Here is a 25,988-nt window from a genome sequence, read left to right on the forward strand (position 1 = left end):
GCTCTGCCAGGGGAGGTTCAGGCTGGACATCAGAAAAAAAATTTTCACAGAAAGGGTCATTGGGCACTGGCAGAGGCTGCCCAGGAGGGGGTTGAGCCACCATCCCTGGAAGTATTTAAAAGAAAAGTGGATGAGATGCTCAAGGGCATGGATTAGTGGTTGATAGGAATGGCTGGACTCGATGATCCTGGAGGTCTTTTCCAACCCGGTGATTCTGTGAAAGTTTATAACTCCAGTGGAGAGTGGCACTGCTGGCTGGTTCCCCGACTGCTTAATTCCACAGCTGCATCCGCATCTTCCTCTGACCACCAGAGCTGAACACAGCATCAAACTCCTAACACAAGTGAGGAACAGAATCTGCCCCTTCTGGAAAGCAAGCTGTGTCCTCAGCTCATAAGTTTAACTCCACCAAACTTGCCTCCAAAACAATATATAGGGTCAGTAACCCCACAAACACCGCAAGTCCATACAAGCCAGCACAGTTAAAAGCAGCAACCTGGCACTCTCAGCAGGCAGAGGACCGTTCCTGCTCCTGCAGTATGGCACGTGTGGAACTGAGATAGGTTAAAGCCATATAAGCTAAACCTTCACGGCTCCGGCTAGGTGAGGTCTGGCCCAGACTTATCTGCCACCGAAAAATAAGTGCAGGAAGGGACAAGAGGGAGCCGTCAGCCACCAAATGCAGGACTGTTCTCTTGGTGGTCCTGCTGACCTATGCCAGCTTAGAGTGCTCACAGCTAACAAGTAAGGATAGAGAGAGACACAACCCCAAAAAGAAATGCTTACCAATGCTTACCATCAGTACAGAGAATAAAGAGGGGAGGATAACCCTCTGGAAATACCCCTCTCCAAAAAGCTGGTGACTCACTTCCACTCAGCATTACCTGTCCAAACTACTGCATCTTGAGTCACAGAAACGTGCAGCATTATCTTTTAGAAGTGACCATCTCTTATCACAACCATCTTTTATATTGCAGCTTTCCTGAACTACTCTCCACCAAAGCAACTTTGATCACTGCAAACCTCGGAAGCACATCAACTGCCATTAGAAAGAAAACAGATCTCACCCATATAGTTTTCCCTTCAAACATGCAATTTCTGACTAAATTACTCTGGGTGGAGAAGCAATGCACACTAAGTCCACCTGCTCCAATGACATGTTCAAACTTCAGCATCTCGCAGGTTCTGTAAACATACATGAGGTAGATACATCCCACAGGATGGAAATCTCCCTCCGTACTGCTCTGAAGTATCTGATTCAAGTACCATTAAGTCACAAGATAATGAACTTGTTATTATGAACAGGTTTTAAAGACTTATGTGAAATGTACTAATTTGGTTTTCTTTCACTTTCAATGTAAAGTAGTTACATCACATATGAAGCTGACTGAATATCATCAACCACAAATTTTAAAAAAAAAAAAAAAGCTGTAATATGTTTGGTTTCCCTCTGTAAAACACTGGACATAAACAAATCCTCCCCAACACCTTGGCATGCAGCAGTAAAAAGTTACTTGAATCCATGTGACATGAGCATGCAGCTTACTCACAGCTCAGTCTCTTTAAGACAACGTAAGATGCCAAATTTACATCACTTAGAAAAAAAAAGATAAAAAAGAAGACATATCTTCTACCCAAGATCCTCATCATATTTATCACCATTCCTGTATCATCTTAGCTGCACTCAATGCTTTACACAAAGAGAACAGAAACCTGCCCCATGTTTCAAGGATGTATGTTTCATGCTGTACAGCTTGCTGACACCCCAACGAGGTACGCACTAGACTCACGGCATCAAAACTGAACCTTGACGCAAACAGGGGAGACTGCTATATTTAAATTTCTGCTCTCCCGGCTTTATTCACTGGAATAGTTTGGTCTTTATTCCCTGTAGGAAGATGGCATGGGATGCACCCAGCCAAAACTATGCAATTATTCAGGGCCTCTAAAAGCAATCCTGTCTTCCTTCACTGGAAGGGAAGTGCTGGCAATGGGAGGAGAAGCAAAAGGCCAGCATACCTTCCCAGGAGGGCTCCAGAGAGAAAGCCTCTAGGAAAATAAGAAGCTTCACCCGCCTAATGTTATTCTCTTTAGCACAGTAAAATTAGAAGACTAAATAATGTTATCCTTTAGTTTCAGGGTATTATTTTAGCATTATATAAACTCCAGACTATTCTCCCATTTCAGTATTTCCAAGTTAGCTTCTAACATTTATTTAGCTTTGCCAGTTAAATCTAGAGCTGTTCCAGATCAACGGTATTCAAGTCATATCCTTAAAGGTTATGCATCAAATTTAACTGAAGACATAAAAGTGTCCGTGTACCCACCTCACTGTAGGTGTAAGTTTACATCTTCCTGGGTGAGACAGATTGCAGGGGAGGAGAGAGGGAATGACTCTTTGCCGTTTCATGAAATTACAGCCAGTCACAAAGTAAAGGAAAACTGCACCATGTACCTGGTAGGGCAAATCAGCCATCCTCAAGTAAGTTTCCATTTTCAGACAGAATGGAGATAAGCTTGGAACGCCATTGCGAGGCCTGGAAAACTGATGCAGTATGATAGCATCTTTAGAATCAAGCTCTTCCTCCTTCCTGTCAAAACAAAAGAGAACTTAAAAAAAAACCAAAACCAACAAACAGCCACATGATCTACCAGGCATTAAACACACAAAGGAGAAATTCTGGCTGAGGCAACACACACGTCAGTCCTTCATGGACTACTGCAGGCTTCGGATTCCTGGGATGCAGAGCTGGTGAGGAGTTCTCAGGCTGCTGTGGCTCAACTCATCCTGCTGGGAGACAGTAGAGAGCAGACAGAGCCCTGCACAGCACCCGCAGTGGGGCCACCAGCACCTGGCCACCCAGGGCAAACTGTGGCGGCCAGTACAGGGCACCTCTCCAGAGCCACCGCCTGCACCGCTGCAGGTGTGGATGGGGAAAAATAGGTTAAAGAGGGGGAGGACGGGGAAAAACAGGGTTAAAGACAGGGTGAATTAGGGAAAAGGGGGGTAAAGAGAAGGTGAATTGGGGAAAACAGGGTTAGAGAGAGGGGTGAATGGGGGGGAAGGGTTGAAGAGAGGGCCAACTGGGTGAAAAGGGAGTTAAAGACGGGGTGAATGGGAAAAAGAGGGCTAAAGATGGGGTGAATTGGGAAAAAAGGAGTCTAGAGATGGGGTGAATGGGGAAAAGAGGGAGTTTAAAGAGAGGGTGAGTGGGGAAAGACAGTTTAAGGTGAATGGGGAAAAGAGAGGGCGAATGGTAAAAAGAGGATGAATGGGGAAAAAGGTTAGAGAGAGGATGAATGGGGGAAGAGGGTTAAAAGAGGGGTTGAATGGGAGAAAAGGGTTAAAAGAGAGGATGAACGGGGAAGGGCTTAAAAGAGAGGATGAACGGGGAAAGGCTTAAAAGAGAGGATGAACAGGGAAAAGGGTTAGAAGAGAGGATGAACGGGAAAAGGGTTAGAAGAGAGGATGAATGGAGGAAAGGGTTAAAAAAGAGGATGAATGGGGGAAAGGGGTTAAGGACAGGATGGGTGGGGGAAAGGGTTAAGAGAGGCTAAGGGGGGCCGGGGCCGCGGCCCGGTGCCTCACCGGATGGCCAGCAGCTCGTGCAGCAGGTAGGCGGCCGCGGCCAGCAGGGCGCCGCCCGTCAGGTACAGTGTCTTCTTCCACCAGGAGTCGGGCCCCAGCGCCGCCATGGCGCCCCCGCCCGCCAGCGGGAAGGCGACGATCTGCCCCCCATAGAGCGCGGGCGGCGGCGGCTCCTCCGCGCCCCACCCGCGGCTCAGCTCCGGCACGCAGCACCGCGGCGCCGCCAGCGCCACCCCCCACCGCATCCCGCGGCCCGCATGCCCCCCGCCAGCCGCCCGCCTGCGCGCACCTGCGCAGACCCTGCACGGGTCAGCCCAGCCCTGCGCAGCGCAGACCCTGCCCGGTTCGGCTCAGCTCAGCCCTGCGCAGGACAGACCCTGCCCGGCTCGGCTCAGCCCTGCGCAGCGCAGACGCTGCCCGGCTCAGCGCAGCCCAGCCCTGCACAGATCAGATCAGCCTTGCGCAGACCTGCGCAGCACAGCCCCTGCCTGCGCAGCCCCATTTGCCCCTACGCCGCGCAGCCCAGCCCCTGCCCTGCCCTGCCCACCCCACCTTGCCCTGCCCTACACAGCACAGCTCTGCTCCCCCAGCCCTGCCCCGCCCCGCCCCGCCCCGCCCCGCAGACCCCGGTCCCGGCCCCGCTGCCGCGGCTCCGCAGCTGCGCAGGGCGGAGGGGCTGCGGGAAGGGATGGGGGCGGTAGCGCGGGGGGGGGGGGGCGCCGTCCAAAATTTAAGGCTGAAGGCAGTGCTGCTGCTACGGGAGTAATTAGCGTGACTGCATACGCTGCCCCACCGCAACACCGACACCCCGCAGTGTGTGAGGGACCTGCACACCCCCATGCGGCATCACTGCCCGGAGTCACATCTGCTTCATGAAGCAGCTGATCCAAGGAGTAGTTGCCGTTACAAAAAGTGGAGGACGCTGGCACAGGGTGCGCGGGGGAGCTGTGGATGCCCCATCCCTAGAAATGTTGCAGGGCCAGGCTGGATGGGACCTGGAGCAGCCTGGTGTGGTCCAGGTCCAACCTGTCCGTGCCCATTGCGGTGGAACTGGGTGATGTTTAAGGTCCCTTCCAACCCAAACCATTCTGATTCTATGATTCGATACTTTGTATTAAAGCTAAAGTAGAGTTTCATCTAAATAATTGTATCTTTGAAAGGTAGACAGAATGTCCCTCTGATCACGTTTTCTTTCAAGCACTGTTTTTCCAGACACTCTTCATTCTTCGAAGATGATGAAGTGTTGTGTGAAGTGCAATCTGTGCTGAACAGATGCATCTTCTTCTGTAATCCCCTCTGTTTGCGGCTTTTCCCCATCCCAAACACAAGGTCAGACAGAGCTGGAGCCAGCGCCAAATCAGCAAGAGTTTTGACTGTTGTGAAGTTGATAATGATAATAAAATTAGTCCCTGGAAAGTAATAGACTTTAATTTTCCCATAAGATTTCTGGGAAAATTTGTATGTATGCATGTAAATGGGAAATATATCCTGTAACCAGCTCTTATTTTGCTGCACATGATTGATGGAGATTTCTCCCTCATGTTGCCCAGGCCTGATAGGCAAGGATACTCACTTTCTAAAACTCCAAAACAAATCTTTGAGAGTTTATTTGCAAGTGTTTTCATTATCACTGCTACCCACAGTTCGTGCCTGAGTGACCGTGTATAAGCAGCTCCTATCAAAATATCCATGCTCTGCAGCTCTGGGTATTGCTGCACTGTTCCTTTGCAGAGGAACACAGACCTCATGTTTTATCCTGTATTTGGGGGAAAAGACACCCCACCGTCACACCCCAGTGCCCGACTGCAGCTGGACATCACCACACACTTCTCCAAACACCTGAAATCCAGCAGTGTCCTTTCTATTATTCTTGTGTGCAATGAGGTGACTGAGGAGAACACCTTTGCATGCAGAAGAGTACAAAGAAAGGTAAGCAAAGTGACCATAAAGCAAATCCTTCGAGATGCCCCATCCCTGGATGTGTTCAAGGCCAGGTTGGATGAGGCTTTAAGCAGTGTGATCTAGTAGAAGGTGTCCTTACCCATAGCCGGGAGGATTGGATCTAGATGATCTTTAAGATCCCAACACAAACCGTCCTATGATTCACAGAGGGTCCCTCGCCATTGCCTTGGGTTCCCCACGATGATATGAGCAGGACTTGATATCATATTCTGCCAAATACCCACAGCTCTGCACTTCACACTGACCCTGAAATGCTATCAATGCCCTTTGTTTTCTGATTAATGCCGCTGCCCGAATGCATAGTCCTTCATTAAATGCTGTGGTGTGCACACAGCTGCTCAAGAAAGCTCCCACAGGTTGGATACTCGTATTTTTTTACAGTCAGGGGCAAAAGAAGTCGCCTAGTTCTTCACACAAATGGAGCAATTTTCAGTGTCCAGTAGAGGGTAGATGGGGTCTATGACCAGGGGTTTGGCAGATGCTTTTCCTCAGGATGTGGGAGAGAGTAGACAAAGAGGGAAGATAAGGAAGAGGAGAGCCCTGAGCAGATCCATGTGCTGTCTTCTCCAGGTGCTGGTGGTGGCCAATTGCACAGGGACAGCAACAATCTTTGCCTCCTGCCTGCACTCACTGAGAAGGCTGCTGTGCTCTGACACTTCCCTGTGGTAGCTCCTTGCAGAATTTTGTTTTATTCCTCACTTTTAATTTGTTGTTTATGAGTATCCAGTAACCACAGGTTACAGCGCAAGAGCCCCATGTTTGATACACAGCGTGTGTCTGACCCTGCACTGATGCCTTGCTCTCAGGGATTAGTGGGATCAGAGAGGTCCTAGGAACCTGGTCAATCTTGTTCCACAGACAGACTGCTCCCTCCAAAACCTGCTGCACCTCTTTGCACTCATCCTTAATGAGGTGCTGGCTGAGCGCTGTCTTCACAGCATTTGGGCCACTCCAATGTTACAAGTGACACACAGGTAGTGGAAGAGTAGAAGGTGAGAGCAGCAGCGCTTCATGCCAAGGCTGATCATTTGTAGCATGAGGTTTGGTTAAAGTCTTAAAATAGGGCAGTAAAGAGACAAAGAAGAAAAGCACCTTTTTCTCTGCGACAGCACCTGCAAATCTCAGGCTGAAGATTTGTTTCAGGTGGCAGACAGCCTAATAAATCTGGACTGTCACAGCCTGGTAGCTGGTCTCAGCTTTTGCTACTGCAAGGGAATTGCTTGCTGTGTTACAGATAAGAGGGATCCAGTTACAGACAGGATCGAAGCTTCTGTGAGGGCAGAGAAAGGTCCTGGGCATCCACATCCCAGCTGCTGCCACTTCTTGACTTCCAGAGGCAAATGAAAAATGCATAAAACCTGTGTTTTGAATCAGTGGCCAGCACAAGCAAGGGAGATCCATGGGGGCGAAAAGAGTGGGAAGGGGGTATAAAACCATTTACCTGCCAGAGCTGTCCCAGGCAAAGCAGGCAAACCTGGTGTTTGGAAGGAAGCATTACTGCAATATATACTCTGGAAGTCGATGCTTTGTGTTGGTAGTCCTGCCTGTGCCTTTGCTGGCATAAAGATGGTGTACAGATGCAAGGGAGACAGTGAGGCAAACCAGCTGCCTGAGGAGATTGCCACCCTCCTTTTGGACAAGGACCTTACGCTGTGTTGCTGCTGCTCTGGGTGCGGTGTTGATCAGAGGCTGCAAGGGTCCAGCACACAGTGATGCCACAGCTCGGGAAGTTCTCACTGCAAATCTCATGTGCCTCAGGAGTGTGTTGGATATAGGTCCCTACTGACGCCCTGGCAGCCTTGTTGTCCAGCTCATAAACCAGATTTTAAGAGACTGTTAGTGACCTGCATGACACTGACCAGATTTGGCCATTTAAAAGGTGCGTGTCTGAATGTCACATCTTTGCAGCCAGAGTTTAACAACAGCAAATAAAGAACATGGATAAAGCACTTCCTCATACTTTCAAAGTCTCCTGCACGCAGGTACTGAATGCATTTGGCCTGGCAGTCTGGTAACCAAGTTTATCTGTGGGCAAATCAAGCAAAGAGCATGTGCTCAGCCTGCCTTTTTCGTGGCTGTGGAAGAAGGTATTGTCCACTCCTCCAGGGAAGACGCACAGCCTTGCAAGGGAGCCGTGTTGCCTGTGAGCAGTTACTTGTATTAGCGAGGCTTTTTAGGTGATGGTAGTGCCCAGGAACCCAAGGCACAGCACTTTGTCCAGTAGTGGGTATCACTTTCTGTTCCTTTGCATCACAAGCTGCAGTCTCAGACTGGTTCCTGGCATACACTTGGGTTTTCCCACCTTTGCATCAAAGAAGCTGAGAGGTGATGCATGCCAGACTGACTGCCACCGCGCTCTCTCACTCAGGGAGGGTGGGAATCCAGCTCTGCATCTTCGCTCAATTACCACTTTTCATTTTTCTGAGTGCGGAAGATAAGAGCTAACAGTGATACACCCACATGCCTGTCTGGCTGCAAACACACACTGAGCACAACACAGTGTACAACAGTCATCCCTCAGATACATAATGCAGAGCAAAACAAGATCTATACCTTAAAGTACACTTTTATCTATAGTCTGTTCTAGTGTGGCTGCCTAAAGGAAGGAGTATAATAGAACAGCGTAAGTAGATTTTTTCCACTTACCATAAATCTAATCCTTCTTTGTTGTATAGCAAGTCAAGTTTTTCTGCTGAGGTGTGCAGTTTGATTTAGGGGCAGGGAGGCACTAATGAACTCGTTAGTGTTTCTGTATTCTGCATATTAGTATAATAACTCTTGATCTTCAGTACTTAAATCTATTTTTTCCTGTAATGTCTTTGGGTTCATTGCACCTCTTTTAAAAAAGCCTGCGGTTAGCATGGTGGGCTGCCCACAGAGCTGTCAGCAGGTGTCAAAACCATGCTTTGAGCCTAGTGGTTGCAGTGGGTTTTTCCTGAGTCCCACCACAGAAACTGTCCTGTCTGTATTTGGGCTGAAAACTAACTAAGCTTTTTAAAAATCAGGGCTTACGCCAAATGCCTCACCTTGAGTTTTGTTTTCCTGTACTGCTGCCGGCTGGATTTGAACAGTGGAGCTTCACGTGCCAAATCTCCCACGGGGCTTCAAGAAATAGAGCCATCCATTTTCTGTTTCTCTCTCACACTGGTAGCACCAATGGCTGCTGCTCACTGCTTCTCTCTCTCTTTTCCAGCTGGCCAGGGTTTGGGCAGCATGAAGCTTTTAGTAGTTTCGTTAATCAGTACAGGTTGGTTTTATGGGTTGCTCTGTCTGAAGCAAAAGTGCTTCACTGTGCCCGTGCACGGTGACCAGCTGCCCCAGCCAAAGCGACACCCTTGCCCAGGTAGGACTCTCGCTGCATGTCCTGGTGGGGCATCCTCTGGTGGTACGGAAAAGCCCTCTTCTTTGAAATAGCCCTTGTCTGCAGAAGACATAATTTAATAGGGCTTTGTGACGAGGGCTGAATTTATGAGAGGGTGTCAGCTTTTTCATTGCTGACAGGCTCTCCAGGATCCTTTTGAAATAATCGCTGACTGCTGCCAGGATTGGTTTTGATGTAATATTAATGATCTCTTTGGGCACCCTGAGTTTCATATACATGTCTTTTTAATTATTCAGATAAAAACAGCCAAGCTAAAGCTGCAAAACAGTCATTCTGCATTTGGGTTTGAATCTAGAAAAGGGGTTAATGATAACATTAATGAAATACAAAGGTACAAATACATAGGAAATGCAAAATATCTAGAATTTAAATAACTATTGAGACTTCTGTGCTATATAGAAGCACCTATATCTAAATCTATATTATGTGAACTTCCAGCAGCTCCCTAGAGTTTACCTTGCACTTTCTGGTAAATAAAGCCACTTTCTGAGGTGATTCATTCCCTGAGACTGTCCCAAATGTTTTAAGTAACTTTGCATTCCCTTGCTTTCACTGAAAGAATAAGGCTTTGCATGAAACCTCCTGGTTTCTGCAGGTGTAAATACTCGGGCTGGCAGTTTGCTGCTAAGTTGGTCACATCCGTAAGTTATTAATATAGAGCCAGATAAAAGAAAAACATGTTCAGCTGACAGACCTACAGTCCTACAATCCTTTTTGGATGACTGACAAACCTCCTAATGTCATGGGGGTAGTTACACACTGTTTTTCTCAAATCTTTCATGTAAAATTTGCTCACTAGCAGAACAGCATTGGGAACCAGCTACAGGTTGCTTGCCACCGCCTGGGCAGTGGCTTTTAGTCCTTGCCCGTTTGTAAGTGCTCTCACTCTGCCATTCACAGCATCCTCTGATCAGAATAATTAAGATTTGCAGTACCAACTGCTGTGACCTGATCAGCATCTCAGTTCATGTTTGATTAACAATAGAGGCATGTGAAGTTTTTGCAGATTTCCTTAAACAGATTTCCTTTCCTTACCTTATTTACTCCTTTCAAATGATGTATTACAGCCTTCAGGTATAACCCTATTGAGTAAGAAGTGTTTTCTGTGGGAAAACAAGTTGTTTAATGCATCTGCCTTAGAATAGGTAGCAACTAGCCTGAGGTGGTAACAACAGAGATAAAAACCCCTGTCAGTCCAGGGCAATGGGATGATAAAATATGAGGAAAACATCGTTCCAGCACAACACATTTGTCTACAAAGCAACTCCCAAATGAAGGCAGTGGGAGGAGAATGAGAAGGGATGGAAACAGGGAGGAGGAGAGCCCCTTTGGAGGCTGTGTCCCTGTGGCCAAGGCTTTCATCCCCCAAGAGCTCTGGAAATAAAGACAGATGGGAGACACAGCAGCAGAGCCAGTGGCCTGCTGCCTGCATCCTCTGAGGATGCAAACTAATAGCAAATAGCAGGATTTTGGCTTCTTGTGCATTTGATTCTAGAAAAAGGTGCTTGTAAAGTAGTCCTGCAGAGAGAAGCTTTTTTTTGCCTGCAGGTAGGGATTCAATAAGGGAGAGAAGCTGCACAGCCCACATGGGAATGCTGTCCTGCCTCAACAACCCATTTGAATTTTTGTCCATTGCCTGCCATGGACTCCTTTGGCCTGTACCTTCCTCCTTTTCTCGTCCTTTCATGGGACATCATGTCACCTGACTACAGCTTCAGAAAAGTTGACATTTAGGGGGTCCCATGCCTCCTCTGGAGAAGGGAAAAACAAGCTCTCCAGAGTCCTCTGCCGTCAGCCATAGTGGGGTGAGACAGATTTCTGCACAAATTTCTCCTCAGCAGACACCTCTGTCGGCAGCTTCAGTGGGACGTTTCTCACTGAGAAACACTGTTCTGGTGATTCAAAATTCAAAGGGTCATGTATTTTCCTGGCTGCAGAGCAGAGGCCTCTGGGGAAGACTGCAGTCAAGGAACCATCCTCATGTTTATAAGGTTTGTGCTCTCAAAGAGTTAGATGGTCACGCTGTCAGGATGACGGATTAATGAACACTGGGGCACTTTTCTTTCACATTCAAAGGAAATCTGCTGCTGCTTTGTTTAGAAAAAACAGCATTGGGGTTTACTGTTTTTTAACATCCTGGGCATGGCAGACACAATCATAGAATCATAGAATAGTTTGGGTTGGAAGGAACCTTAAAGATCATCCAGTTCCAACCCCCCTGCCATGGGCAGGGACACCTCCCACCAGATCAGGCTGCCCAAGGCCTCATCCAACCTGGCCTTGAACACCTCCAGGGATGGCGCAGCCACAGCTTCCCTGGGCAGCCTGTGCCAGTGCCTCACCACTCTCATGGTGAAGAAATTATTTCCAATATCCAGTCTAAATCTGCCCCTCTCCAGTTTATACCTATTCCCCCTGGTCCTATCCCCACAAGCCTTTCTGAATAGCCCCTCTCCAGCTTTCCCGTAGCCCCCCTTCAGGTACTGGAAGGTCGCTGTAAGATGTCCTCCAAGCCTTCTCAGGGTGCAAAACATTTTAAAACTTGTTGGTAACAACATTCTTGCCTGTTACTTGCCTTAGGATTTTCATTTGCCTGCAGACAGTGCTGCCTTCTCAGGTCTGTGTTTGTATCTTCTACTGCTTTTTGTGTCCGACTGACTTCTTCACTGGTGTGTATCTAACCACCCACCCGCTATAGATGCCTCCATTCCTGCAGCAACAGCCGGCACTCGGTGGCTGTGTCCAGGTCAGGACCTCCTCTGTCACAGCTGGGGAGTGGGGCAAGGAGCACTCTGAAGGGAAGATCCCGAGGCTGACCAGGTCCCACTCATTTTGTAAAGCGTAACCTCAAGGTGGATCAAGAGAGGCGAGACACAGATGCTGCTTATCCGACAGCAGGAGGCAAAGCAGGGAATTAAACCCCAGACTTCCCTTCTGCGGCTATGATTCATCAAAGGGCATTGAGGGTAAAGCTGCCAACTTTTACAGTTATTTATGTGAGCTGCATACATTCTTTTGAGGTCTCCCTTCTGTTGCATTTTTTGTTTACTCTCATTAATGTCTTGAGGTTGTATGTGCCTCCTCTAATTCGGGAAATAAACCCCAGCTCTTTTCCTATATCTCCTGTTATTGCGAGTTTTTATAATGCAGCTAAGATACAAAGCAATATTAGCAGTTTAGCATCCAGGTTGTCTCCAGGTTGTTTGGGGTTTTATTCAGTTAACACATCTCATGGGGACACAACAGAGGTTTCAGATTTATTAATGGAACACTAATGATGTTCACAACGCTTTTAAGCAGAAAACAGTTTTATTTTTTTATTAAAAAAGTGAATATTGATTCTATCCCTGGAGTGACTCCATGTGGGAACAAAAACACAATAAAATGCAGATCAAAGTACACATCATGAATTCCTGAGAGGGGGCTGCGCAATTAATGCATGTGTAAGTCAAGACGTCAGGTGATTTTACATCCTAGAGGAAATCCCAGCCCTTCTGACTAGAATAAAGCATGACATCATTTTATATTGCTCCAAGACAATGGGACATATGTCACTACAAATGACGTCTACATTTAGCACAAACGTTAAAATATTAGAATTTTGTCCTATAAACTGGAGGAACCAGGGGAAATACAGGTTGACTTTTATGACAAAAAAAAACATAATCTGAAAAGAGCGTCATTTTTATTCAAATTTATAGTACTGTTCATTCTAAGCAGAATCAAACAGTTTTGAAAGGGATATAAAAAGCAGTGTTCTGCTTTCATTGGAAAAGTGGCTGGGGAAAATATGCGGTTATGATGGCAAGACAGTGCATTACATAAAAAGATCTATTTTTGTTACTTATCATGAAGCAGGAGACAACACAATAATATTCACTCCAATTTGGAAAAACAGAAACTCATTCTGACACAGCAAAGAACCAAATAAACCACAAGGTCTGCTTTAGAGGTACAGAAGGACAGCTGTACACTAAATGTTACTGCTCCCCTGTGGGATCAGCAAAGCCCAGCAGCGGCAGCAAGGGAGAAGCAGTGCCGTTGAGCAGTTCAAGTTGATAGGGAAGAGAAATTATGCATTTGGGCTTACGCATTTTTCCCTTTAACAAGACAATATTTGTAATTTTATTAAATAAATGCTGACTCAAGTCAATAGTGTTCTAGTTTTAGGATACAAGTTGTTCATACCTGTGGGCATCCTGGGATGGGGAGTGAAGAAGCTCTGCTCTAGTTTATGCTCTTGATAAAAGGGAATTAAATGCAAAGAACAGTGGGAATACATTTGCATACAGCAGGATAAGAGATCCTCTACATAAATAAGGGGAGCATCATCAATGCGGAAGCTAGCCACAAGTACTAAGTGACCAAGATTTAGTTTGAAGCTACAGAAGTCCAGCTTTCCCTTGCAGGACATCAGTGAGGTGGTAGGCATTTGGAACAAGGCACTGGAGGTTAACATCCAAAACCAGTGAGAAGGCTGTGAATAGCTGAACTGCTACGCTTCCCTCTGACACAGAACCACGCACCTAACCATCGGTAGTTCCTCTTCAAAGGCACACTTCAACCTGACTGCCCTGTACACCGTTATTTCCATTCCTCATCTCCATTGGAATCATATTTATCTTCCAGGCATTGCTCTTCTTCCTTCTACAATTTCTGGCTTTTTAGTGCTGACTCCTTTTCTGTGTACTCCTGGGTGCCTCTCAAATCCCTGTAACTACAGTATCCATACTGATGTGATGATTCATGTTCTGTCTCACTTTCTCTCCTCCAATCTGCTTCACCACGCTGGCTAATTACAGAAGTCGAGCTTTTTGACTTCTGAACCCCTAGAATGTATCTGATTATTCCTTTCAAGCATTCCTTAGAAGTGTGGGGGGAAAAAGCTGAGATTTCAACATCATAAAAGAAATTGAGAAGTTATTTTCAGAAAAACTTACTACATGATAGTCTTTATTCTTATCTCAACCCACAGCCTCTACACATCTTCTTTCCCACTACCTTCTCCCTCCTTCTTTCCATTCCCTAGGAACCTGACACAGAGTGTTTGTGGAAATGTATGTAAAGAAATCGTAGAGTCCTGCAAAAATAGCCATGAGATGTCACTTGACCTTCTGGGAACAATGGGCACCGAGACAGCATAACAGGACATCAGGGGAACTTCAAGTTCTGTTTTTACTTAAAAAAAAGGATTAAATGAAAATCTCCTCTGAGGTTCTCATACAATTAAAATTAGGGTTGAGTGCAATTAATGCTTCAATTATTATCTGAAAGTGCTGTTCCACAAGACAGGTTGAACCAACTTAAAAGCTTACTGTCCCTCAAGGAGCTGTTCTGCCCCATATTCTCCCTGGTCATGTGCTCCCACTGCTTACCTCCAGGCTGGCACTAGTCCTCAACAGTGGGAAAATTCAGCTTCCTGAACAGCACAACCAGCAGCAGCACCCCGAGGAATAAGCTAAAAAAAAAAAATAAATTACAATTCAGACAAGCATCAGACTGGGCAAAGAGGGACTGGGAGAGTCCCAGCTGGGACTGGGACCACATGGAGCAACAGGGGAGAGATGAGACAACACCCTGACCCACATCAGAGCTGAATAGCCGACACTACCCAGAACACCATGATTTGCTTTGTTGGATTTTTTTGTCCAGATCAACTCCTTGCTCTGATTTGTTGTGTTGCAGAAACAAATGGCTGAGAAAATGAGATTTAAGGGTCTACAACCAGAAATAAACAGAAGCTGAAATAGAGCAAGCCCCAGACACAACTTTTTCCCAGTCTCATGACAAGAATCATCTCTTGCCTCACCCTTCGTCCCAGGTGCATGCCTTGATGCTATAACATTACTTTTTTACCTCCTGCCATGGCTATTCCTGTAAGGATCAAAGCTATGGCTCCATACTCAAGAACAACTTGCACCAGGAAAGCCAAAAGATCTGCAAATTTATTTGACTTAAATTCTGTCCATTTCAATAGCACTTATTAAAATTTCCAAGCAGAGAAGCATGAAATCTCTACTGGTTTCCTATGCACAGGTTTTAATAAAAGAGTTTCTGCAGTATAAATTTGTAGTACATATTCAGTACTGAATTTGATTACAGTGTGCCCAAGATGCACATTTATGAATAATTCAATGATTAAAAAAAGGTTAAAAAGCAAGGTGTAGGATATTCTTGCACTGTTCGTTACCTCACTAAAATTCTCTCTAGTGCAATCATTTACTTTCTAACTAAAAGAGAGCTTGTTTTAAGGAGAGCGATGAAATACAACCAGATAGTTAGGATCCTTCACTAAACCACTCCCTAAACTCTCTCATGTTGACAGGGCCCCTAAACACGTGTAGGAGCAGAAGGTCAGCTGCTTGCAAGAAGGTTTTTGTGAAACCAGGGTATCCATCGACAATCAGGTCCATGTGCTGTTTGCTTAAATGCCAGCCATTGTTAATCTGGTACGTGATCCCTCTTGTGAGCCTGGAGCATCAATGGCTTTTTGTGCTAAGTGCAATAGAAATAGCAGTGAAAAAAACAGTTCTTTCCCCAGGCGGCTCACAGTTTAATGACAAAATAGAGGAGAGCAACAAGCAAGCAGGGAGAAACAAGAGAAAGCTGGGATAGCAGCTGGTCACACAAACATCTGGATTTAGGGCTTTTAAAGCAAACAAAAATCAGCTGTTCAATTCCAGTTTTATCCATGTTAGTTATTTCCACTTGACAGGTCTGAAAACAAATGTGTAGGGGAGTCTGTCCCGCTTGGGGAATGTTTCTAGTGGGCTACCCCAGGAATCTGTCCTGGTCCCATTGCTTTTCAGATCTGTTTCTTTCAATTTTTCAAATTCAAAGAGTCATACGGCTGTAATTTAGATTGAAGTTGATAACTTGGTTGGGGAAACTCACTCAAGCCACATGGTTTAAACAGCCTGAACACACTGTTGGGAACAAAGATGACTGGTTAACTGCTCTGGCAGTGTCACCCTGCTCCTGAATGCTAGCGGCCCCATTGCATCTATGACCAATGGAGCAGAGACTCCATGCAGAAGAACATCAGGCAGAAAGACTATTGTGATATTCTTCCTGCGGACAGCATTAGTGAGACTATCATCGGAATGCTGCATAGCCATTTCCACTGTCATGCTTCAGAAAGGATGTTTACCACATTTTAAACAAACTCAGAAACTTATCCTGTAGCAATAATAGCTGTAGAGATAATAGTCCACTTATCTAAGAGAAAATTAAGAAGTGATCTGACTCAAAACTGCAGCTGATAAAGGGGTCCTTAAGCTAAAAAATGGAGATGTTAAGATATCGCTGCTTGAGATCTGAAGTTAGACCACTTCCACTGATGAACCTCTGCAACAATTCACTTACCAGCATAGTGATTTCTACGTCACTGAACTCCACATGAAGATGAATCCTCTTCTCAAAACCAAGCTATAGCCCAAAGAAATATCATAAAGCAGGACTTACTGTCATGGAAATAATCAAACTAGACAATCCTTTTTAGTCTCAATACCTATGAATTACTAATATTTCCATTATAAATTAACTATTATTCTGGGTATCATCAGCTCCATCATGAAACTTGGCTCCTAAGGCAACATGCAGCTACAGCAAAGCAGCCGGAACACAAATATGTAAAACAATAATCTAGCCCACCAAACCTCTACAGCAGGGGAAATGCACAAGTAACATAAAAGAAAAAAAAAAAGGGGGCTGCAAACACAGCCAGGCCACCTCTCTGCCTGTATACAAGCTGAAAGAAAAAAAGAAGGGAGAGAGAAGAAAGAGATAGAGCCATGGGCACACACGAACGACACTTTATTTAGGAATTCCTATTTCATTGTAGATCAACACTTTTCCTTAATCTGACACTAAGACTTTAAGACTGAGTAGGTATGGCACTTCAGTTCTAGAACAGACTGTTCGTGGATCTTTTTTTAGCATAAAGCTCTGGTTGTTTAGTAAAATTTTACCTGCAGCTTTACTTCCCTTTGTTTGGGCAGAGGGAGAAAGTGGAAATAATAGGCACAAGTACCCTTACGGTGAAGACCAGCTGAGGCACTCTGGTCTGCACAGATACCTCATGTCAACTGTAGAAACAGCAAAACCTGACAGAAAAGGTTTGGTGCTTTTTTTTTCATCTGCTCTCAGGGAGAAGGCATAACATAGAAACAAGTGTTTTAAGTGTTTCATATATTTTTAACTCAGTTGAGTAACTAAGGTATTTTATTTATCATACATCATTGTGGTTTTTAATTCATTCTACATTTAAGCTATTATTCTACGGAGATCTGAGTTTCCCTGGTAAGACTCAAAATGCTATCACATGTAAGAGCTTCCTCCAAGCTACTGACAGATTAATTTGCATTTCCCTATCCAACAATTTGAAATTAGTTCCTTATAAAAATATTTCTCTTTTAAACGCTTTGCTCATTTCAATCTTTAAAGTTTCCTGAGATAACAGACACTTGTTTTTTTCTGAGACTGCCCTGAAATATTTGGCCAAAAATAGCATACACATTATTAATGCCAACAGCAAGCTTGTTGTTACAAAAGATTTTATTATGTCCAGTTGGATAAAACCTTCCTTTCTGTTCCTGGTGGCAGTCCATCATCATGCATCTCAGACAGTCACACGGCAGTCCCAGCTGTGGCTGAGTGCTTTTCGCTTTCCATCTCTGATAGGGCACCTGTTGGGCTTGACTGTTCCTGAGCCCCTGATTTCACAGCATGCATCGCATAGTTAATGCTTGTGCTTTCCATCCAGCTCCACGACCCCGAAAAAGGATTATACAGCATCCCATTCACAGTCTTGACTGAAAAGCCATCTAGAAAAGAAAGCAATCATAAAACATCTGATGTTCTTAAATATTGTAAGTCTCCGCAACGTCAACTCCAGCATGTCTGAAACATACTGCTCCCTCTGAGCTGGGCAGCAGTGCTTCGCAAGCTGGCCTTTGTCAGATGCCACCACAGGCACAGGTGTCACCGGTGACAGTGGGTCCTGCTACTGGCAGTAGCAGCAGTCGCTCTGTGCCAGGCTACATACTGTCAGCACGTTACGCCGTGAGCCACTGCAGAGCAGCATGCCAGACCAACATAACTGGCTGACTGGTATAATTTTCTGTAAGTGGAGTCATTCTTCAGATTGACATCACACACTTCAAAAATAAAATCTGAGTATATCTTTGGAAAGATTCTGCAGATTCCCCTTAGGAATGGAAAATATAAGTAAGAGGCAGAAGAACTGCAGAATCATTTAGGCTGGAAGAGACCTTTAAGATCATCAAATCCAACTGTAAACCTAACACTGCTGACTCCATTACTGAAATTTGTTTCTAAGTGCCACATCTACACATCCTTTAAATGCCTGCAGGGATGACGACTCCACCACTTCCCTGGGCAGCCTGTTCCAGTGCTTGACAGCCCTTTCAGTGAAGAAATCTTTCATAATAGACAATCTAAACCTCCTCTGGCACAACTTGAGTCCACTTCCTCTCATCCTATTGCTTGTTACTTGGGAGAAGAGACCAACACCCGTCTCACTACAACTGCCTTTCAGGTAACTGTAGAGAGCAGTCAAAGTCCCCTCTCAGCCTCCTTTTCTCCAGACTAAACAGCCCAAGTTCCCTCAGCTGCTCCTCACAGGACTTGTTCTCTAGATCCTTCACCACCTTCATCGCCCTTCTCTAGACACGCTCCAGCACCTCAATGTCTTTCTTGTCGTGGGGGGCCCATCGACGGCTCAGTGCAAGTAAGGAGTGATTTAGCACTCCCTGCTGAACAGTAATCAGTTCACTGCATGGCTCTATTGTGTCCCAGCAGGATACATGAGGAAGGCAGAAAACAAAACACCCTATCAAAATAAATCACTCCCCTGCACCTGCTTCTCCTTTTGAAGGGAGAATACAAAGAACCACCAGCATATAAACTCCTATTAGTCATGTTCCTCATGGCATCGCTTTGAAGTGCCAGGAAAAGACCTTGCCAAGAGAACGGCTCAACTCGTACTTCAGCTTCGTTATAGTGACTAGAGCAAAGGGAAATATTTGGTGAGAGAGTTTTTAAACATCTGCAGGGAAGGAGGGCAATGGGCAGAACTCTTCCCAGCTCCACGCTTTGTCTATTTTAAAAGCAATCAAACCAGGGTGATTTAATTATTTCTTCAAATCAGTATCATACAGTTTCTCAAGAACTGACTAATGAATTTGTGGTAGGTTTCATCTTCACATTTTTTAAGAAATCTTTTAGTAACATAACATTGAGCAGCATGCAAAAGATAAAAAGGAGAAGCTGACAAACACTGCAGTGGCAGCAGTGCAGCTCTGGAGTGCTAATACAGTTATTTTCTCAAACCTGACCTAGAGCCCATGAATCACTTCAGAGCACACATTCTGTCACCAGAACAGGATGGAAAACCTCAGAATTTTTAGCTAGACAATCAAATGCGGGGCAACGGTAACAGTGATTTTGTTTGAGTAATCTCTGCATTCTTAGGACCCCAATTAGGTTTAGCTATTTTATCTAAAATCCAGTGTATTTAAACCAGCAATTATACTCAAAATATATGACTGGTAACTCACATCGGAAAGGTCGTGTATTGCTGCTAGCACTGCCCTCAACTAGCTTATCCCCTTGCCATTTCTACAGGGAGACTTTCGGATACCTCCCTGCATTCCCATGATCTGGCCTGGAACTTACTTGATTCCAGGAGGCGCTCCAGCTCTTCAGGAGGAACAAACTTCTCCCACTCATGTGTTCCTTCCGGTACAATGCCTATTATTTTTTCTGCAACCACAATTCCCAGGACATAGGACAACTGTGTTTTATTGATTGTAGTAACAAATAAAGAACCTTCAGGCTAGTTAAAAGATTAAGATGTTCAATTAGAAGAGTATTGTAAATTGTAAAAATTGTAAATTTAATTGCATTAAAACACGTGACTTGTCTATCTACAAGTCTGCATGCTGCAAGAGTAAGAACTAATTTCATCCCACGATAGCTATTTACAAGTATACATTTAAATACAACAAAGTATATAATGGTCTAACAGTAAGACTCAGTACTTTACAAATAGCCAACATAATCAAAGTCTTGGACTGTCTGAAAACCATTTCCATGCCCAAAAAACATCTAACAAAACCACTTACAATGCAACATTGTCCAGGAAATGAATAAATAAAAGGTATTAAGGCATACACGATAACTGCTGTAAAAAGAAACACTTTTTTAACTTACAGTTAACTTAAAGCAAAACATACTCGTTAATTTTTGAGGTTGCTGAATGCCATACTTAAAATTTTAAGGGTCTACTGATCGCGGAGTCAAAAAAGAAAGACATAAATGAATTTTAAGTACCTAAGAGACTGTTTGGTAGAAAAAAAGGATAATTTCTATGTTGCAAACAGGCTGAAAATTAGTTAAGGTTCCCACTCAAATAATCTATATTCCCTCTGATGAACAGAATAATAAATCAAGACATTAAAGAGACCTGCTGCTTGTGTACTCTACCATCCTTCTTTGCAAATGAAATAATATCAAGAGGAGTAAGCCAATAGCTAACTACCTCTAAGCATAACTATGATTGCTTTAAAAGCAATCCAGGAGCACATCTGACGTGATGCTAGAGCTGGAATAAAATCTCGTGAGTCAGAAAAAACACTACAGTTAGTTTCAATGCAGTGTGAACCACAGCCATACATCAACAGCAGCATGGCCATGTTTTCTCTCACTAGGTGAAAGCAGATGCAACCAGATTTCTTAAGGGTTTAATGCAAAGCAACACTGCAATTCTGGGTGATGACATTAACACCTTCCTAAGGCAAGTTCGGGGAAATAAAATTCCTCTTTAGTTACTGAAGTTGGCAAGACATACTTGCACCATGGAGGAGAACAGAAGGCAACTCTGGAGTACAATTCAGATCTCAAACACTTCAAGGCAAATGAATGAATGCAGATTTAGAAATTTTCAGAAGCCTTCAAACGAAAGCCTTAATAGTAAAAGAGAATAAATATTCCCAATAATGAAAGCAAAAACTCTCTTACCTTTAACACCTGAGAACAAGAGTTGATAAACATTTCAAGGTCAGCCACATGCTCCACTACTTCAGAAGCTACAATTACATCAAAGGTTTCCATAGACTCTTCCACAATCTCCTCCAGAGAACAGGACTTGTACTGTATTCTCTTGTCCAGGACCGGATCAAATGACTTGTGCTGATCTGCTGTTCTAATGTTGTCCTCCAGAGGATCAATTCCAGTAACTGAAGCTCCCAGTCTAGCTAGAGGCTAATAATACAGAGTGTAATTTATTGTCTGCATGAAAACACTTTACTTAAAGGTTTCTGCAACTTCGCAACATACATACACGATGCAGGAAAAATCTACCAGAGAATAAGAAAAACAACAGTAAATAAGCTCTGATTCATCAGTTTTATTTTAAATGGTTACTAAAGCAAGAAAATCTTTAGATCTGGAGAAGGTGGTGTTAATTTTCTTAGAAAATTATGTAATGGAATGTACACATTTAAATTGCCTTTTAGAATAAATTCTTCTGGATCCATTTTGTCACACCAAATGAAGATTTTCTCCACTATCACCCTCCTACAACAAAGTGAGGGGAGAAATACTGTATTTAATTACTGTCATTACTTTCTTCAACATCCACCTTTAATGATAAATCCTCATACCTTTTTAATGGTTACTTAATACCTGATTATCTCTCGGGCTTTCTCACTGCTGAGAACTAAACACTGATGTTTACTAGGATAGCATCAGGCTTGGCTGTCACTCAAGTTTCTCTAGTGTTATTTTACTCACAGGTTAACACCTCAGCCATCACCTCTTTTGAAACTGAAACAGGCTGTAGAACATGACCACATGTATGTTATTCCAACCTGAAATTCACCGGTAGTTCAGCCTCAGAAGGTGATGCTGCACAACAGTCTTGCCAGCCTCACTGGAGAGCGGGCTCTCAACAGATAACTACAAGATTTTGCTCAGAACAGAATGATGGGGAAAAAAAAAAACCAGAATCAAAACCCACAGGATTCAGGTCCCTTTGTAACACCTAATTTCAGAGGCTGATGAAGTTCACAGAGTAAGCCAGCCAGATCTATAATCCTAAAGTCACAAACCATCCCTAGTCTACTGATAGAATACAGCACTGTTGCACTGTCCAGAGCCTGTGCAGCACAAATAGTTAGTTCTTGGTCCCAAGTTTGTGCAGATCCCTCAGGGAGCAGCAGTAAAATCAGCCCCTGTACCAGGAGAATCTCACCCAACAAAGAGGAAGTATGTCTCAGATATTTGACGTTATTCCATGCTCTTCCCATGAGATCAAAGCAAAGGCGAGAACTCCCACTCCCATATAAAAAAACTGAAGAAAAGCAATTCAAAGAAATGAATGTGTAAGAACAAGTTTATGACAGACGATACTTCTTGGGTAACAAGGATTGTCATAATTAAAGAATTCTTGCCCAGGCTCTGAAGCAAAAAAAGGAGAAAGATAAAGAGAGAGAAAAAAAGTTGTTCTTGTCATGCTGTGACTGCCCAGAGGAATATTAGAAGAATTTTATATCAAACTTCCCCTAGCTCCTTTTCTTTACTGTGTTATGAAATCTTATTTTCTGATGAACTCCAGGATTTTAGTTTCTCATGAACAATTCCCTCCTTTTCTGTAAACCACCACCACTATGCTAAACAAATATTCTGAGGGGTTTGTAGAACGTACTGCGCTCCACAAAATTTGGTAACTATTATATCATAGAAAAGTCCCTCCTGAGAGGATTAGAAATTAAACAGTGTAATAGTAAAACAATTAAAAAACTTGTTATGCTTTTCAACAAAAGAAAGAGGAGCACACTGTTTCTTACCTCACTTAGCAGACCACCGCCACAGCCAACATCGAGAATCTTGACTCCAGAAAGCGGGTTTCCCAGATGATAATTTCTACTCATGTTCAACAGAGCATCTCTGAAAGAAAAGGGATATGATTAAGGGCAAACACGCAAGGTGGTTTAGTAGATGCAATCCTATCTTAAGTACTGGTAATTGGTTTTCTTTCACAATGTTTTCTGAGGCTATGCAGAAGTTGTATATATTAAATAAAACGTCTGTCTTCAAAACCATACCTAATAAATGGCACTCTAATATCATTCATAGAATGAAGGGCTGAATATTCTCCTTCTTCATCCCACCACTTATGTGCAAGGAGCTGGAATTTTTTCATTTCCTTTGAATCTACTGATGAGTGTGAAGTGCTGAAGTTCACGAGTCTCTTCATGGTGAGCCTAAATAATGAAACTTGAATGTCATTAAACTAATACCGGTATTTCATGTCAGCTGAAATACGGGAAAAACAAATTCTGCATCAGAAAATGAAAAAAAAAAAAAAAAGACAAAACTTGTGTTCCCCTAGAGATTCCAGTTATACTTAATTAAAACCATACAAATTTTACACACTGGTTGTATAATATATCTTCCAAAATGTATAGCATCTGTTATTTTTAAGTTAGTAATTACTAAAACTACAAAAAGAAACAAAAAACAGACCACATCACACAGTTAAACATTTGTGAGATTTAAAAATGGCTTTATGTGACACTGTCACAAAGTAACATTAAATCATTGTAGAAAATGACAGTCCTTGTCACACAGGATTATTTTAGATACAATACTTACATCCTGCTTTTTGTTTCAGTCAGAGGGACAGGCAGAGTACTACTGGATTTCAGCTGTATTTTCCAGCTGTAATTCTGACTGGTACCTCTCAGGCCTGTCTGAAAAGACAGATCAGCATAGTCATCTGCATAAATAAAATAAAGGTAAGCAAATCTAATACATCAGCTTTATGAGAGCTCACGAGCAAAAAAAAAAGCTAGTTCAACAACACTGCTCTAGAACGATACTAACCATGCAGATTTTTACATGCTTACTCACTATCATACTCAGGGACTGCATGGGATTAAAAACGACAGCATCTGCTAATTCAGCACCCCAGTACTTCTCAAATTATGCATGATGACATTTTGCAGAGTCTGAATGAAAAGGAAATTTTCATGTAGCCGAGATGCTTCAGTTAGTGAGAATTTTACCAGAATGTTTAATCTGACCACAAGTTGTGTGTACACACACAAGAGTTATCAACGCTGGGCTCTGATTCCCATTTCATTACATACTTGAACAAGAAATATATAGTTGCACACTTATTTTGTACCATATATGCTGGTAAGAAAGCAAGAAAACCTCAAGAGACAGTGCAGAGCCAGCCCACGGACACGGATACTGAAAATGTTGGCAAATAAATTCTCTAAGACTCGTTTTTGGAGCTTTAGAAAGCAAGTATCCTTTATCGGGGCTGGGCAACACGACTGATCTCCATCAATTGTTGCAGCAAGACAAGAGCTGGGGACAGAATATATTTCCCAATTACATGCGTATGTATAAATTTTCTCAGAAATCTTACACCTATTCTATTACTTTCCAAGGACTAAGTTTAATGTTATTGTGAACTTCACAATAGTAAAAACTCTTCCTGATTTGGCACTGGCTCCAGCTCTGTCTGACCTTGTGTTTGGGATGGGGAAAGGCTGCAGAGGGCATTACAGAAGACACAGCATAGATTACACTTCACATGAGATGTTCTCATCTTGAAAGAATTAACAGTGTCTGAAAAAAACACTGCTTGAAAGAAAACGTGATCAGAGGAACATTCTGTCTAGCTTTCAAAAATACAATTACTTAGATGAAACTCTACTTTAGCTTTAATCAAAAATATTCTAGTTTTTGAAATAGTAACTACTTCTTCTATCAACACCGTCCTGAACCCTCTTCTCCACGCCTGCTCTGACACACATGGCTCGGCTCTGCCACTCTGCACACGGTCCAGCTGCTGCCTCATCACCACAATCCCCGAACCACAGGCACACCCCACTGCCCGACACCCGGAGGATGAGTTTTGGAGTATTGTGTCCAGCTCTGGAATCCCCAACATAAGAAGGTTATGGAACTGTTGTAACGGGTCCAGAGGAGGCTACAGGGATGATCAGAGGGCTGGAGCACCTCCCATGCAAGGACAGCTGAGAGAGCTGGGGCTGTTCACCCTGGAGAAGGCTCCAAGGAGACCTTACAATGACCTTCCAGTACCTTAAGGAGCTACAAGAAAGCTGGGAAGGGACTTTGTACAGGGGCGTGGAGCGATAGGACTAGGGGGAATGGCTTCAAATTGGAGGGAGGAAGATTTAGACTAGACATTAGTAAGAAACTGGGGCTGGACGGGTCCTCGAGCAGCCCGGCCTGGTGGGAGGTGTCCCTGCCCACGGGGTTGGACTCCAGGCTCTGAGGCCACAGCCCGGCGGGCCCGCAGGTCACCGAGCTCCCCCCTCCTCCCGCTCCCCCCGCTCACCGCTCACCGCCCGCCGGCGCGCGAGGGCGCGGGAGAGGGCGCGCGCAGACCCGCCGCCCCACATCGTCGCGGCCTCCGCAGCGCCCCGCCCACTCCCGGCGCGCGGCGATGACGTTTCCCCCGCCCATGGGTGCCGCCAGGCCAGGTGTGGGCAGAGCGCGCCTCCGGGCGGGGGCGGTGCCTGGGGCGGAGAGGTGGCACAGCAGCCCCCTGCAGTGCCACAGGCGTGGGGGACAGTGGCTGGAACGCTGCCTGGCGGAGAAGAACCTGGGGGTGTTGGCTGACAGCGGCTGAGCATGAGCCAGCAGTGTGCCCGGGTGGTCAAGAAGGCCAATGGCATCTTGGTCTGTATCAGAAACAGCACGGCCAGCAGGGCCAGCGGAGTGATTGGGCCCCTGTACTCAGCACTGGTGAGACCGCGCCATGAATACTGTGTTCAGTTTGGGCCCCTCATTACAAGAAGGACATTGAGGTGCTGTAGCGTGTCCAGAGAAGAGCCACGAAGCTGCTGGAGGGGCTGGAGAACAAGTCTTGTGAGGAGCGGCTGAGGGAACTGGGGTTGTTAAAGGAGGCTGAGGGGAGACCTTATCACGGTCCACTACCGAAAGGAGGTTATAGGAAAGTGAGTGTTGGTCTCTGTGCCCCAGCGATAG

At 44.6% G+C, this 25,988-nt stretch overlaps 2 protein-coding genes across 7 annotated transcripts in view; both read right to left on the reverse strand.

The window, feature by feature from the left end:
* The window catches only part of FAXC (failed axon connections homolog, metaxin like GST domain containing), a 39,731-nt gene extending 35,865 nt beyond the window's left edge, over nt 1-3,866 (reverse strand). For both annotated transcript variants that reach the window (XR_008449239.1, XM_054063270.1), the window contains exons 1-2: nt 3,590-3,866; nt 2,456-2,591 (exon numbers count right to left, since the gene is read on the reverse strand). Coding sequence is in view for 1 of the 2 variants with exons in the window: in XM_054063270.1 (XP_053919245.1) it covers nt 2,456-2,591; nt 3,590-3,834 (381 nt within the window). In the remaining variant the exon portion in view is untranslated. The remainder of the gene's footprint in view (nt 1-2,455; nt 2,592-3,589) is intronic.
* Nucleotides 3,867-12,254: 8,388 nt separating this feature from the next.
* Nucleotides 12,255-25,435, reverse strand: COQ3 (coenzyme Q3, methyltransferase). Of its 5 annotated transcripts, XM_054063547.1 has the most exons (9): nt 25,336-25,428; nt 23,613-23,736; nt 23,063-23,221; nt 22,805-22,904; nt 20,976-21,218; nt 19,632-19,791; nt 16,299-17,758; nt 14,309-14,391; nt 12,260-13,650 (listed from the first exon to the last, which is right to left on the reverse strand). In XM_054063547.1, the coding sequence occupies exons 1-7, from the start codon at nt 25,397-25,399 to the stop codon at nt 17,562-17,564; spliced, it is 1,047 nt and encodes a 348-aa protein (XP_053919522.1). In that variant the 5' UTR covers nt 25,400-25,428; the 3' UTR covers nt 12,260-13,650; nt 14,309-14,391; nt 16,299-17,561. The 5 variants fall into 5 exon arrangements, with proteins under 5 accessions (XP_053919521.1, XP_053919524.1, XP_053919525.1 ...); XM_054063546.1 differs by having other exon boundaries at nt 12,255-14,391; XM_054063549.1 differs by having other exon boundaries at nt 12,255-14,391; nt 23,613-23,710; nt 25,343-25,427.
* Between the last annotated feature and the right edge of the window lie 553 nt (nt 25,436-25,988).

Source organism: Cuculus canorus, chromosome 3, assembly GCF_017976375.1.
Source record: "Cuculus canorus isolate bCucCan1 chromosome 3, bCucCan1.pri, whole genome shotgun sequence".
Taxonomy (NCBI): Eukaryota; Metazoa; Chordata; class Aves; order Cuculiformes; family Cuculidae; genus Cuculus; species Cuculus canorus.